This window comes from Psittacula echo (genome assembly GCF_963264785.1).
Source record: "Psittacula echo genome assembly, chromosome: 6".
In the NCBI taxonomy this organism is placed as follows: Eukaryota; Metazoa; Chordata; class Aves; order Psittaciformes; family Psittacidae; genus Psittacula; species Psittacula echo.
Genome location: NC_137743.1, coordinates 17858755 through 17873802, shown reverse-complemented (window position 1 = coordinate 17873802; position 15048 = coordinate 17858755). Strand labels below are relative to the sequence as shown.

The 15048-nt window shown below is 36.0% G+C and overlaps 1 protein-coding gene across 8 annotated transcripts in view; it reads left to right on the top strand.

Moving 5' to 3' along the window:
• The window catches only part of IDE (insulin degrading enzyme), a 70043-nt gene that overhangs the window by 8025 nt on the left and 46970 nt on the right, over positions 1–15048 (top strand). For all 8 annotated transcript variants that reach the window (XM_080620305.1, XM_080620298.1, XM_080620304.1 and 5 more), the window contains exons 2-6: positions 4012–4196; positions 5587–5794; positions 6670–6839; positions 10014–10136; positions 14760–14872. In XM_080620305.1, coding sequence (XP_080476431.1) covers positions 4012–4196; positions 5587–5794; positions 6670–6839; positions 10014–10136; positions 14760–14872 — 799 coding nt within the window. The remainder of the gene's footprint in view (positions 1–4011; positions 4197–5586; positions 5795–6669; positions 6840–10013; positions 10137–14759; positions 14873–15048) is intronic.

Below are 15048 nucleotides of genomic sequence, written 5' to 3'. Positions count from 1 at the left end.
TCAAAGAGTAGAATATAATTTGTTTCGAGTAGTTGTAGCTTATAATTCAGCATCTGTTTTAGTTGATACTTTTCTCATACAAGTGAAGTAATTTTGATGACGAAGATTGTCTTAACGTTTCGTAGTCATTGAATAGGGACACTGCTCTCAGTTCCAACATCTGTGTTCTTTTCTCTGTTTCTGTCTAGCTCTATGATGTTGCCACCTGTAATTTTTGAGCCAGCGGAAAAATTACTAGTGCCACAGTAATGCTTTGTGTTTGTTCTTGCCTCCTTTGCTTTACTGGGTCTTTCTCTGTTGCTTCTGTGTTGTGAAAGTTGTATGACAATATTTCTTCTCATGACATTTTTGTTAGGATATTAGCTCTGCAATAAACATAGAAACTAGTTTGTGGATTAATTTAATACTACTGACCATCAGCACCCAGTACTCATTGTGATGACAGAGCAAGTAGATACAGCTCTTACATTTCAGGAAAGCATCTGAACGTGACTTCAGGAATTACGCTACTTTTCAAAAAACTACAAGAAATGCAGAATTCTTTCTTTCCATTACTTTTTTTTTTTTTTTTGCTATGATCAAAAGCAAAGGAATGGAACGTGGTATTGTTATAAAGCAATTGTACTTGGACAGCTTAAAAGTTGCACATAAAAGTAGTTGTATGTACAATATTATTTCTTACAATTTACTCGTTAAGAAAAAATCATTATGTAAATAAGTGAAATTTTCTTCTCTAGCTATTGTATTGTAGTAACAGCACCAGGAGGAATGGCACTTGAGCAGGAAGGTATTGGTTTTGTTCTTTTGACACATTGCCCTTCAGGAATATTTCATAGTTGATCTGCTTTTGCTTTGATATGAGTTGTCTGGTACTACAGTTTAGAAGGGAAATAATTGTGAGTTAATCATGCAAACCCATTTGAAGTTGAAGAGAAGGTTGTATTCACAATGCCCATTGAAATAACAATGAAGATAGAGGCACAAGTTAAAGTCCTTGGTTTGAAAGCTTAATTACCAGTTTTGACATCTTTGAAAATTATAGGTTTTTCCTGTACTGAAATTTGACTGCCAGCTGGAGGTAGCCTAGGAAGGAGGCAGAAGTAGGGAATGATAATAAAATGGAGGTGTACAGCTTCACAAGACATCAATTGAAATCTCATAAGATTTCACAGAAGCTGTGTAATTTGATGAATCACATTGGAAAGATGAGTCATCTGAACAAACAGTAAAGTTCTGTGACTTAATGATGTGGTGTAGAAATAACAAAGAGATATGAGAGGATGGGGAAATTGTTTAACATTTTAAAAAACCCCAACACCTTGAGAAGTTTTTAGTATATATGCATCTTATGATAAGCAGCTAGTATCATAATGAGGTGCTCCTTACTTAAGTGAAGTCAGGAGGCTGAATCCTCCTTGCTATCCTACATACTTTTATTTGTCAATCCAGTAGAATTGCATCCAAGTGAAATACAGTTAAGAACAGTTTAGTTGCTGATTTTCATCTATGAAAAGTAGTATCTAGTCTCTCTAAATAAATTTTACACAGTATCTGAAGTTTAGTAGTGTATTTCTACTTGACAACTCTGAACTTTGAACAAGGAGACATTTTTTAAATCATAGGCATGGATTATATCAGTGCTGTTGATGCAGAGAAACAGATGTTGCTGTACTTGGAGTGTCCTTTGGTTTTGAATGGTTTCTGCATTTTTTCAGAGGAAAAAAGTCTATAGGTGCTCCAGGCAGGCTTAGCCTAAGTACACAGTTAAACCAGTGGATAAATGACAGGTTTAAATGAAAGTGTAGATATTTACATTGAAATTCAGCATTTTGGTTACTGCTTAGTGGTTACGTTTGATTGCACTGGTTTTTTAAAGGTAGTTCAGAGTGTGAGAACCATGTTCCTTCTAAAATGCATTGAGTTGCACATTTTAAAGTTACTTGCTTAGAGACACTCAAATTCTGGTTATTCATTGATGCTTTCTGTGTTCAGCACTTCTGTGGGTTTTTTTTATTATTATAATTCCTGTTTGTAATTTTGCTTTCTTTTATATCAGGGCATGTTAGAACTTAAGTCTATTTAAAAGTTCCAAAGTAAATTTTTTTTTTGTTTACTTCTTTGAAAAGCATTCAAAGACCTAATGCTTACTTTACTGCTTTTTTTCACAATAATCTCTTCTCCAGTTTGCATTTCCTTCCTAAAGCGTAAATACAGTCTTATACAAACTTTCACTCTGCTACAGGTAAAATCTTATTTTTCTGTATGTGAAACGCTGTTTTTCACTGATTCTGCCGTAGACATTATGTTCATAAACTTTTTGTCCTTAACATGCTCTTAATAATGAGCTCTTTATTAGCCTCTTTGTAATATATAACACCAACACTGATTCTGCATCTGCTGACTTCAAGTTGGCTGTTGTGTCTATACTGTAGAATCACATGAATAAATGGAAAGAAGATAATCCAGAGGGACAGGAGCTCGCAGAACTGCTTCCTGTTTTGAGAATGATAGAGAATTTTAGGAAGGAGATTTTATTAACTGATTCCTATTTTAATTTTTAATTTTAAGCTGTAAATAAAATATATAAGCAGTTTTTCTTTTCCAAACAAAGTTTTTTGTTACCTGTTAACACTGAGCATGCAGTTGGTTTGCTAGCTAGAAAGTTAGTTAAAATGTTATGACTGAAGATCTGAAACAGTAAGTATGTTGTGATCTGTGCAGTCCTTCATGTTCCACATCTCATGTGGTCTTAAAGGTTGTGCGTAGTCTTAAAACTTGGGTGAAGTTCCTTGGACTGTACAACCTGAAAATGGAAAAGTAAATACTGTACAACTCCTTATTATCTATGTGATACCAACAAGACCATGCAGAATTTCTCATGCCTCTGTCTATGTGTTGTGGTAGAGTTAGACTTGGATCTGGTTTTCTTTGTAAGTGAAATTAGTTCAGCAGTGACTAATGAAGCTTATGTAGTAAGTTACTTGGCAATATAGCAAGCAACATTTCACCACAGGAAAAGATTTGAGTTTGGTTGGTACCACATAACAGGCCCTGTTCAAAACCCTTCCGATAAAACAGGATTAGAATTCAGTAGCTCTTACATGCTGGAATAAACCACATGGTTGGCTCAGAGCATAGCTCTTCGATTTCCTGTTCCTGGGTTTTGCTTATATTTTTGTGTGTGTGTGTCTTTGTGGTTTGTTTTTTTTTCCCCTCGGTGTGTGTTGATGTGGTTGTCTTTTATTTGCTTGCTTGTTTGTTTTTAACTTGCAGCCAAGTGGTTCTACTCGAGCTTCCCAAATATCCAAACCTGAATGGCTCACGTTTTCACTTGGCATTTAAAAAAAAATAATAACTAGAGTTTATAATTTCAGATTCACACTTAGTTTCTTAGAATTTCAAAATTATGCCATTAAAGAAGCGTGTGTCATAGTATGTCTGTTAAACTAGTGGTAGAAGTTCAAGCATGTGAATCTGTTGCTGCTTATCAGGGCAACGTTACAGTGTGTTTGTATTTTTGTGGTAAATGGCGTCACCCTTTCATGCTTGAGTGTACAAATCCAGTGGTTTACTAAAATTTTATCTGACAGTTGCTAAGTTACAACATTTGTAATATAACCACCAATTCAGACACATTAAATACTTTTCTGAAGCCTGAAAATACACCTGAGAGAGCAATGCGTGCTTCATTTAATTTAGTTTTTATCATAATTGAATAAGGGGATGACATTTCTTTACTTTCTTAAATTACTGTTAGTATGAAACTTGAAACATTCAATTGCATGATCTACAAATGTATAATGTGGCTTGGTTTTTGGTTTGGTGGTGTTTGTTTGTTCTAACAGCAGTATCTTTCAGGATCTGAGCTAAACTTTTAGTCCAGTTCTATGAGTTTTGTTCAGAACTCAATTTCTTGGTGTCAGTATCACCCAGAATTCTTTATCATAATATTAAAATATTATCATGGCCTATGTAAAAATAGTAAGTGATATTTCTTCTGCTTTCTTTTAGGTTTCAGACAGAGACAAACAACAAAATGAACAATCCAGCTATTAAGAGAATAACAAATGAAATTATCAAATCACCTGAGGATAAACGAGAATATCGTGGACTGGAATTGGCAAATGGCATTAAAGCTCTTCTCATTAGTGACCCCACCACAGATAAATCTTCAGCAGCACTTGATGTACACATAGGTATTTAATGCATGTTGTGTTCATTATGTCATTAATAAAATAGCTTCAAGTTTTGGTATCTTAATTGCAATTAAACTGGCAGGCATGGTATCCAGTTGGCAGCTTTGTCTTTCATTGTCATTTAGAGTTTGTTTAATTCTTTGACACTTAAAGTTAAAAATTATGAGAGTTAATTAAATACTCTTACTGTATTCTCTGTTTACTCAAGTGTAGGTCGGTCAGTAGACAGACTTCTTTTAACCATTAAGTTTCATGTTATGAAAGATCTTTTGTAAGCAGAAAAGGGGCGGGTGTGAGTGCAATTATTTCAGACAGCTCCATCTGTTATGTCAGACTTTTTTTTTTTTTTCTTTCATGTTAAGTTGTTGATGTGTAGAGGTGAGAAAATGCTGTAGTGCTGAAGAGTTGGAAGGGCACTCCCTAACTCCAGTGATGCTTAGGTGTGCAAATAGAAACACTGGAAATAGAAAGGAAGGTAGTTACTTTGATTCTTTGGAACAATGGAAGCCTTTCTTAGGTCTGAGGTATTTCTCAAGCTTGTGTAGTTTCTCAGTTGCTTGGAAAGTATGATGTGCACACACATTACATAAGGATCCTCTTGCTGTGTTATAGTTGGGAACTCTGACTGCTGTTGGTGTTTGGACAGAAATAGTAGAGCAGCTTTGAAAATTTCTGGCCTTTTTTATTATGGAGATAGCTGTCACAAGTCATCTCACTCAGAGGATGCCAAATGTGATTTTGCTAGGTACTATGGCAGTAATAGCCAACTGCAGCATCCATTTCCTGCATATGTACTGAAGGAGATGTATCTGTTGCCTTCATTTCTCCCATTGCACATCATTGCATACTCCAAAGCAGGTCACTCTAACTTCCACATTTCTGGCTTCCGTTCCTGCACATCATTACTGTCTTTTAATCCATCCGCCTTCGTAATTACTAGCTGGTCAGCAGTAGCTGCTTGCGTTCAGGCAATTACAGGTTATCAGTCATCCTATAAACCACAGGATAAATACCTCCTTAATTGTGGTTGGCAATTGCTGCCCTTTACACAGTGCAATTATTAAAGTCAAGGTATAGAATTCAGAACACTGATCTGCCAGCTCTTTACTGATTATGAGTCATAGACTTCAACGGAAAAATTGTCTCTGTAAGGCAGTGCAGGCTGATTTGGAGAGGCAATTTGAGACACTAATTGGTTCAGTTACTAAGTCTTTATTTTATTTTATTTTTAAGATTGAATTTAGTTGACTGTAGCTGCACAAGTGTCTGCTTACATCTACAGAATTGATATAATTGCCTGAGGCAACACACTGTAATATAAAGCACTTTAAAAGACTTAACAATTTAATATTACTTTCTGAATGGTTACATGGAATTTTTCCTCCTGCAGGATCCTTGTCTGATCCCCCCAACATTGCTGGGCTTAGTCACTTTTGTGAGCATATGTTGTTCCTGGGAACCAAGAAGTATCCAAAAGAGAATGAGTATAGCCAATTTCTTAGTGAGCATGCCGGGAGCTCAAATGCTTTCACAAGTGGAGAACATACCAACTATTACTTTGATGTATCACATGAACATCTGGAAGGTGCGCTAGACAGGTAAATAGATTTTTGTGATATGGGTGCAATTTGAAATTGTGTAAAAGTTTGTGAGGTGTTTTTTTTTTGTTAGTTTGGGGTTTTTTTTCAGTTTTTTTGTTATGATATTAAAGAAATGTTTGAGGGTGCTATCTTTTGTTAAAACTGATAACAGATATTTTTCAGTACAAAAGTTTTGCTCAGGTTTTTTCAGCTAGCAGAGTTCTTTGCTGAGGCAGTATTTTTGAAGTTCAAAGTTTGTGTTTACACTGAATGGTTTTTGGAAATACTCATATTTCAATCCATATGGGACACAGAATATGATTATGAGCTTCTGCATTGTGCAAATACTCTGATTGTATAATCAAATACTATGCTTCCTGTAGGATCCTTATTTCATTGATAGCAAAAGAAGGATGAAGTCTAGAAATATATTAGGATGCCTTTAGTAAAGGGAACTCACTGAAATCTCTGCCTTTTGTGGGAGGGGACAGGAATTGAAAGATGTGTAGTCAGTGAGGTAAAGAGTGTTGTTTTTTTTTTTTTCCCTTGGATTTTCCCTTGATGTCTGACTAGACTGACTTGATTTGTGAGATTAAAAGAGTCTCTTGCAGCTAAACTTCAAAACAGTGGAAATGTTCAGTGTATTAATTATGATGTAAGGCCCTTGATCGTCATAGTACCTTATATGATGAATATATTGTTGTCTGCATTTATAAATAAAGAAACTGAGAAGTAAAATTTGTGAATCAGTGTCAGAAATGTTACATAATTTATAACTTTTGCATTACAGAAATAATATATTAGTGTGTTTACAGGAGGTACATAAACTTCATAGTTTTCTGTTGCCGTTTATGTACAGTACTCTTGCCTTTAATTTAAATTTTTTTGTTTAGATTTGCCCAGTTTTTCCTGTGCCCTTTGTTCGATGAAAGCTGCAAAGACAGGGAAGTGAATGCTGTTGATTCTGAGCATGAGAAGAATCTGATGAATGATGCCTGGAGGTTGTTTCAATTAGAGAAGGCTACTGGAAATCCCAATCATCCCTTCAGTAAATTTGGAACAGGTTTGTCAGAATATAATTATCCATCCATTGGAGTTCTGTGTAACACACAGTAGCATTGTTTATATAAAGTTGTTAAAGACAGACTGAAACAATTGCCTTCTTCCCCCTTTCTATGCAAGTTTATTATGGTGCTTTGTCATATTTTCCACATCGTAGACCAAACAGAGCTAGACAAAAACATAAGAAGCAGAGTGATCCAAGACTTGCAGTATAGTGATGAAGCATCCTTTATGATTTTGATAATTACTGTAGTGAATGCTGTTTTCCTATTACTGGATTTGTCATAATTTGGTACTGTTAAGTCTTTGTGCATAACAAAGTTTAAATTGTTGTTAGTCACATGCTGTTTTTGCTAGCTAGTATTGCATTAGGACCACATGACAGTGGCTAGGTCAAATTGGAAAGATGAGCAAGTTAATGTGAAAATTACTAGTAAGAATATAAAACTCAAAATCTTAAGCACAGAACACAGCTGTACTAGATGGATAGATAAAAAGGTCTTGGACAAATCCTAATCTTATGGTTGTAGGTTTTTTTTCTGGCTTTATTATTCACAGAATGCTTAATAACAATTTAAACACCTGAAAACCTCAATTTAAAAAGCATTAAAGTAAGATGCTGTATTTATGGTCGAAACCACAAAAGTTTGATGCTTTGGCAAAAGTTTCAATTTTCTTTATTCTTTCTTTATAGAAGTTATTTTCTACGTGAATTTGGTTTTCTGTTGAAACTGTCGAAGTGACAGGGCTGTTAATTCATGCACTGCAGTGTTTGGTCCTTGAGCATGAATGTATTTTGTGGCTGAATCGGTCTGCTGGATGAAAATATTTGGTACAGTAGGATGATGAAAGGGCAGATAATGGGCTTAAAGAGTTAGTTTCTTCCTCTGTCTCAAGAAAGAGTATTTTTGCACCTGTTGATGTAGGTCATAGTAGAGGAGCTGGAGCCAGCTGCTACAGGAGTGTGTTTGCTCTGTTCACCAAGAAAAACAGGCTATCTGAAACAGGGAAAGTGTAACTACATTCTCCAAACAGGTAAATTTGAAAATTTGGGCAGGCAAGCATCTGAAGTACATTCTGTAATCTCTGCTACAGAAGAGATTATTTAATTTTTCTATAGCACTCAGAAAATGTAAGTGAAAGTTGCAGAATGTTTTTCTGCAATTAACGAAGGTTTTATAGTGGATACAAGTGAAATGTTTTCATGGGGAGAATACCTGAAATGTGCTCAAATTCAATAGCAGTAGTCATGCTCACCTCTACTTACATTAGGCTTTGATCCTGAAATTAAATTATAGCATGTAGCCTTCCTGTAGATCTAACTTTGCAGATGTAGAGCCCAGCTTTGATGTTTTTTATTTACTTAGAGATGACAGCTGTGGTACGGTTTTCATGACAACTACAGTTGGCATCCTTCTTACTGTTCCCTTTTGACCAGTTGAAATGTTGTTAGTCTAGCAGAATACAGGAATGACTTCATTTGATGCTTCAGGTCACTCCTCGTAGCAGCGTGTTTTCCAGCAGACCTTCTATTACTCTTTGTCTGTCCAGAGAAACAAATTCACCTTAATCTTCCAGTTCTCTTGTTAGGATGTGCATTTTGTCCCACATACCCTTCATCCATCTCCCTGAGTTGATGCCTGTGATGGTAATTCTTCTCTGTCAATACCTTCACCAGTGTCAAGTACTTCCTAGGTACTTCTGCGTTGTCTAGAGTCCATTTTCTTACATCTACAAGACTCTTGCGTCTTAATGTACATACTCCAGTATTGTAACAGCACAGTTTCTGAGCTAAATCTTTAGCTTTTTTTTGTTGTATTTTATTCTGTTTTATTTTAACCTATGTGTTGATTCTGTGGGAAAGAAAACCCACATTTCATTTGCCTGCAGATAGTGAGGAATACAGACAAAAATATTTTAAACATAATACCCTAATTATGCCTTTTAGGTGTAATTAAAAATCCTTGCTTTTTCCTTATATGTGAACTTTGGAAATTAAAGCAATATAGTGCTTCAGGCAGTCTCTTCATGATGATTTGTTGACTGTTGCAATTCTAATTAGACTTGTATCTAATCACCAAACATCTGGACAATATACTTGTCATGTATTATTTATGTAGCTCATTTTGCCTTGTTGATTTGTATTCACTTGCATCTGTGATTGTAAGATTTGTGCACTGGGCATATATACATGGCAGGTATGCTCTCTGTCTTCTCTCTCTCTTGCTGTTTTTTCCCTGTATGTACATAAGTTAACTTTTATGCTACACTTTCTCAGCTTATTCTTCTTCTGCCTCCCTTGCTCTCTTCTGTATCTGGTCTGGTTGTGGCTTAAAGGAGTTACTGATCACAGAGTTAACGGATAGAGTATTTGCACATCTGATCTGTAGATTCTTTTGATGATTTTGTGTGCCCACATAGTAGTGAGAAGTGGAGTCGATTAAAATCCAGTGTAGACTCTGATTTTCTTCTTACCTTTACTAAACATGAGTTCTGTTTTCATTATAAATGTGGAGTGTGTCCTTAGAATAAATCATTGAAATCTTGATGTTGATGTAAAAATTGCACTAATTAACAGGAGAGTAATTTAATGGAGCAAGTTTGGTATCTCCTGCTTTCGGGCTTATTCAGGAAGAGTTGTAGTTTTCTTCCTCTCTAGTCCTATTCCCCTACTGTAGCAACAGCTCAGCTGTTTTTGAAGCAGAAGCTGAACAGTCAAATCTACAAATAACATTTCTAAATTAGTAATCATATATTTAATGCACTGGGCTATAACTTGTGTCACACAGTGCTACAAGTAATTTCACACAGTGATTCCTATGATAGGAGTGTGTATATTGGAGCAAAAACCTGCTACAAATGTACTAAATTAAAAACCTCTGACTTAGAGCCTGAGCTTACTTGCTTTGAAGTAACCCATTTAAATTAAAACGATTAATTTGGGAGACTAAACCATCTCTGGTTCTTTAGGAATGTGCAGATTGAGAGTGGAAGTATTTATTGTCTCTGATATGCTGAGACAGCACTGATCCAGTTTACTTACTACACATGGTTTGTTGTTGTTTGTTTGTTTTTCAAATTGTTATCCACCTGGAGGAAAGCAGACTCACTAATTTATATTTTTCATTTTAAATTCATAAATATCAAATGTAGTTAACTTCTTTTTAAATTACAGGGAACAAACTCACTCTGGAAACTAGACCAACCAAAGAAGGAATAGATGTAAGACAAGAGCTATTGAAGTTCCATTCTACTTATTATTCATCAAATTTAATGGCTATTTGTGTCTTAGGAAGAGGTGAGTTTTATTCTGCTGATTGAGTAAGACTTTATGTGTATTTATGTTTGAAGAAAATATAAGCGAATGTAAGTGTTGGAAAATACAGAAGGGAAGAAAGTAAAATTTGTGCAGACTGACCAAACGTAATTTTATGTTTAGTGAAGTAGTTTGCAATGTATGAATTTTCATATTTATAAGCTTACAGTAGGAACATAAACTGAAAATTTTAAATCTATTATCAAGTCACCAGTTCCTGTCATTGTATGTTTGTCTTCTGAAGACTGGCACCTGTCTGGTTTCTGATGTTGAGGGGGCTTTCGATACTGTTTTCATATTTTAGACTTATATTTCCACTACAAAAATTTCTGTATTATCAAAGGATAAATCTGACCTAACATTCAGATAAAAAGGCTTTACTTCAGTTTACTTTTTACAGTTGCCCAAAGAAGTGGTAAATGCTCCATCCCTGGCAGTGTTCAAGGCCAGGTTGGACAGGGCCTTGGGCAATATGGTCTAGTATGAGGCATACCTGCGCATGGTAGGGGGTTTGGAACTAGATGATCCTAAGGTCTTTTCCAACCCAAGCCATTCTATGATTCTGCTTCTGAATTAACAGAGGTTCCAACTGCTTAAAATTTTACACAGTCGAGTTGATATTTTACATGGGCTTGCCAAAAGCTTAATAACAGTGTTGAAAAGTGCTTTTTGAAAATATGCTGTCAGACTGGTATTTGGATGGTGGTTTACAATAATGCTCAGATGATGAGTGTGAATGGAATAAAATTCATTAGCAAAGTGAAATCTTCCTTTACTACTTTCTGTTTACAGAATGCTGAGTATGAAGCTGATTAAGAAAATGTACCTGTTTAATTTCAATCATAGCATATACCTGAATCATTTTTTATTGTAGATTTTTGAGGTTGACAGACACAGTGGGGATTGTATTTCTTAAGTGAATCCAAGTTTTGTGCATATACTCACTACAAATCAGTTCCAGGCTACTTATTCCTTTCAAATCTATTTATTATTACATCTCACCTGCTGTAACATCACACATTGATTTGACTATGGTGAAGGGTTTTTTTCAGTGTTGCAAGCTGAAAAGGAAAATGTGGTACATGTAATTTTTATTTTTTTTTAAAGGTGGGGTATCAGACGTGTTACTGGTAGGTATGTAGGCAATACCAGTAGGGCATAATGTATGTCATGTGTGCAAAAGCCTTTTGGTAGTAGTGGAAATCTTCAAGTAAACACTGTAGTACTGATGAAGATAGCTTGTAAATATTTTTCAATATAGTGAATTTATTTTTATTGCTATTTAAAAGAGTGCTTCCCCCTTCTGAGTTTTTTCTTGTTTATTTTATCTGAGCAAAATAAAAAAGTTTCTATAAAAATATTTATTCATTGAAGGTAAGTAGGTAGTGATCAGAGTTTAAAATAATTGAATTAAAATTCTCTTTTTCATTTAACAGTTCTGTTTTGAAGGTTTCAAGGCATCTTTCTTTTTTTCAACTAGTTGTTTACTGGACAGGCAATATTCCAGGACAGACAAGATTTGCATTTCAAATGCCAATAAAATATAAAAAATAGTCTTAAAATCTGTTCTTTTCAAACATTTCTGCAGTTTGCACATATGTATTTTTTTTAATGCAAAATACAAAAATCATTCTCATTAAACTCTTGAATTTAAGTGGTTTTACTAGTCATTTTTCACAGTCAAATTCTTTCTTTGTGTTGTCCATGTAAATAGTTTCATATTTAGAAAAAACAGAGCCTTTGAAACAATCTTTGGGACTTTTCCTCTCGATCTCATAAAAGAATTTTTTGGAAGGTAACTTGGTTACAAATAACAAATAACTAGGGTTATTCGTTTGTCTGCCTATATACAAAATGCTGTACAACTACCCTTATTTGTTGTGTTTAAGTGGTTGCTACTGTAATAGTGAAGTGCTGTTTGGACAAAAATTGTATGTTATTTTCCCTGAGAAGACACTGTTATTTGTTCAAGCGAGAGAATTATGCAGTTACTTTCTGGAAGGCTTTATGTTCATGACTGCTTTGGGTATTTAAGGGCTTGCCTCTAGCATCAAATTTGAAAATTTACAAGTATTTAAAAATTATTTTCAGGGAGCTTCACCCACAAAAAGCAAACCGTAGAAAACAAATCTCGTTAGCATTATTCCATAAATTCTTTGCTGAAATATGTTGCTGTCAATGTAGCAGTACTGCTGATTAATACATAAATAGTTGGAAGTCCTGTAACAAAAATAGGTTGAGTTGTGCACTGCAAGTCCCCCATGATCTGTCTCTCTGCACTCCTGTGCGTTCTGAAATAAATGGATGTCTAAAGTTGTGTGCAGCCTAATAATTCTCGTTTTCCTACCTCTATAGGTATGTAATGTAAAACAAATAAAAATATATCAGTGTCAGTACAAAGTGGTGAGGGAACCAAAATGTAATTTCTGTAGTAAATAGTATTAAATATTTAAAAGTTTGCTAAAAATTAAATAATGAAATTCAGTTACTTATTTTTAGCTGATCAAAAGCAAAATTCAATGAGTAATCATAGAACAGCTTTAGCATGGGAGTTCACATACAGAATTCGAAGTGGAAACTTTTTCAGTAAGAAGCACCCTGGCAACTGGATATCTGATCTAAGAGAACCCTCACTGTTGTTGTAAAGCATAAATGAACATAGAATCATAGAATAATTAGGGTTGGAAAGGACCTTAAGATCATCTAGTTCCAACCTTCCTGCCATAGGCAGGGACACCTCAATGCTAAACCATGTGACCCAAGGCTTTGTCCTGCCTGGCCTTGAACACCACCAGGGACAGAGCATTCACAACTTCCCTGGGCAACCCATTCCAGTGCCTCACCACCCTTACAGTAAAGAACTTCCTCCTTGTATCCAATCTAAACTTCTCTTGTTTAAGTTTTAACCCGTTACCCCTTGTCCTATCACTACAGTCCCTAATGAAGAGTCCATCCCCAGCATCCTTATAGGCCCCCTTCAGATACTGGAAGTCTGCTGTGAGGTCTCCACGCAGCCTTCTCTTCTCCAGGCTGAACAGCCCCAACTTTCTCAGCCTGTCTTCATACGGGAGGTGCTCCAGTCCCCTGATCATCCTCGTGGCCCTTCTCTGGACTTGTTTCAACAGTTCCATGTCCTTTTTCTGTTGAGGACACCAAAACTGCACACAATACTCCCAAGTGAGGTCTCATGAGAGCAGAGTAGAGGGGCAGGATCACCTCCTTCGACCTGCTGGTCATGCTCCTTTTGATGCAGCCCAGGATACGGTTGGCTTTCTGGGCTGCGAGCGCACACTGAAGCCGGCTCTTGTTCATTTTCTCATCGACCAACACCCCCAAGTCCTTCCCTGCAGGGCTGCTCTGAATCTCTTCTCTGCCCAACCTGTGGCTGTGCCTGGGATTGCCCTGACCCAGGTGTAGGACCTTGCACTTGGCATGGTTAAACTTTGTAAGGTTGGCATCAGCCCACCTCACAAGCGTGTCAAGGTCCCTCTGGATGGCATCCCTTCCCTCCGGTGTATCAACTGAACCACACAGCTTGGTGGCATCAGCAAGCTTGCTGAAGGCACACTCAGTCTCACTGTCCATATCACTGACAAAGATGCTGAGCAAGACTGATCCCTGATGGACACTGCTGGTTACTGGTCTCCAGCTGGGCATTGAGTCATTGACCACAAGTCTTTGCGTGCGGCCATCCAGCCAGTTCTTTATCCACCGATAGGAGCATACATGTGTTGGGTAGGAAAGATTCTGCCTTCTAAATCCAACGGGGATTCTAAATTGAACAAGGTGACTGCTTTTTTAAATCTTTCAAGGATTAAGGTTGTACTTTGAGCAATCCAAGAAACGCCCACCCTTGAAAGGCATGTGCTAAAAAATTTGATGAATGTGTCTTTCTTATTTTATTCTCACTTTGAGAAGGGCTCCAAAATGCATTTATTTAAGCAGATAGCTATTTTGAAGGCAGTGTTTCAACATAAATCGTATAGGTCAATTTAGGTGAATTCATGCAGAACATCAAATTCTGTCTGTCTGCAAATGGACTTCCTGTTCTTTTTGCAGAGTAGGACTGGAAGTAAAGTGGATATTAAAGTTGAAGTGCTTAAACAGGTCACAGATGTGTGTGAAATTTAGGGCACTGAGGACAGATAACCCTGGCTCACAGGATACATGAAGTACTGGAGATGAACTGAGGCTGAAGAAAATCCAAGTTTTGGCAAAGGTGCTTTCACTCTGGAAAATTTGCAGCTGTAATAATACCATGTCCGTTAACCTTTCTGTGAAATGTTTATTTTATGTAAACGTACAATATCTGATGTGTCTTTTCTTTGGTTCCAGCTTAGCTTCATCAGTAAAATTTAAATATGTTTTTTTTGGTTACTGGATTTATTTTAATCATGGTTGAAGCCTTCCTTTAATAACCACGGTCCTTGAAGCATGTTATAGTTCAAAGCTTAAGTATTAATATAGATTTCCTTTTTGAAATTAATAATAATCATACCATTACAACTAGTTTTCTATAAGAATTCATGTCTCCCCCAAAAAAGTCCAAATTTGCCAGAATCTTCAGATAATGATTTTGCTTTTTCTAATGTTTGTTTATTCTAGAATCCTTGGATGAGCTGACTTGCTTAGTAGTAAAGTTATTTTCAGAAGTAGAGAATAAAAATGTTCCTATACCAGAGTTTCCTGAACATCCTTTCCAAGAAGAACATCTCCGGGTACGTAGAGAGATACATCTTCCCTCAGGAGTGTATATCTTAAATGATTTTTTTTCATGTTTCAGTAGTGTACTGTGCACTTTATTACTTTCGTATCAATGTCCCTGTTAAGTTCCGTATTTATTTCTTAATTTTCCACCTACCTTTCTTTCCATGCTAAGTACAGTATTATGTAG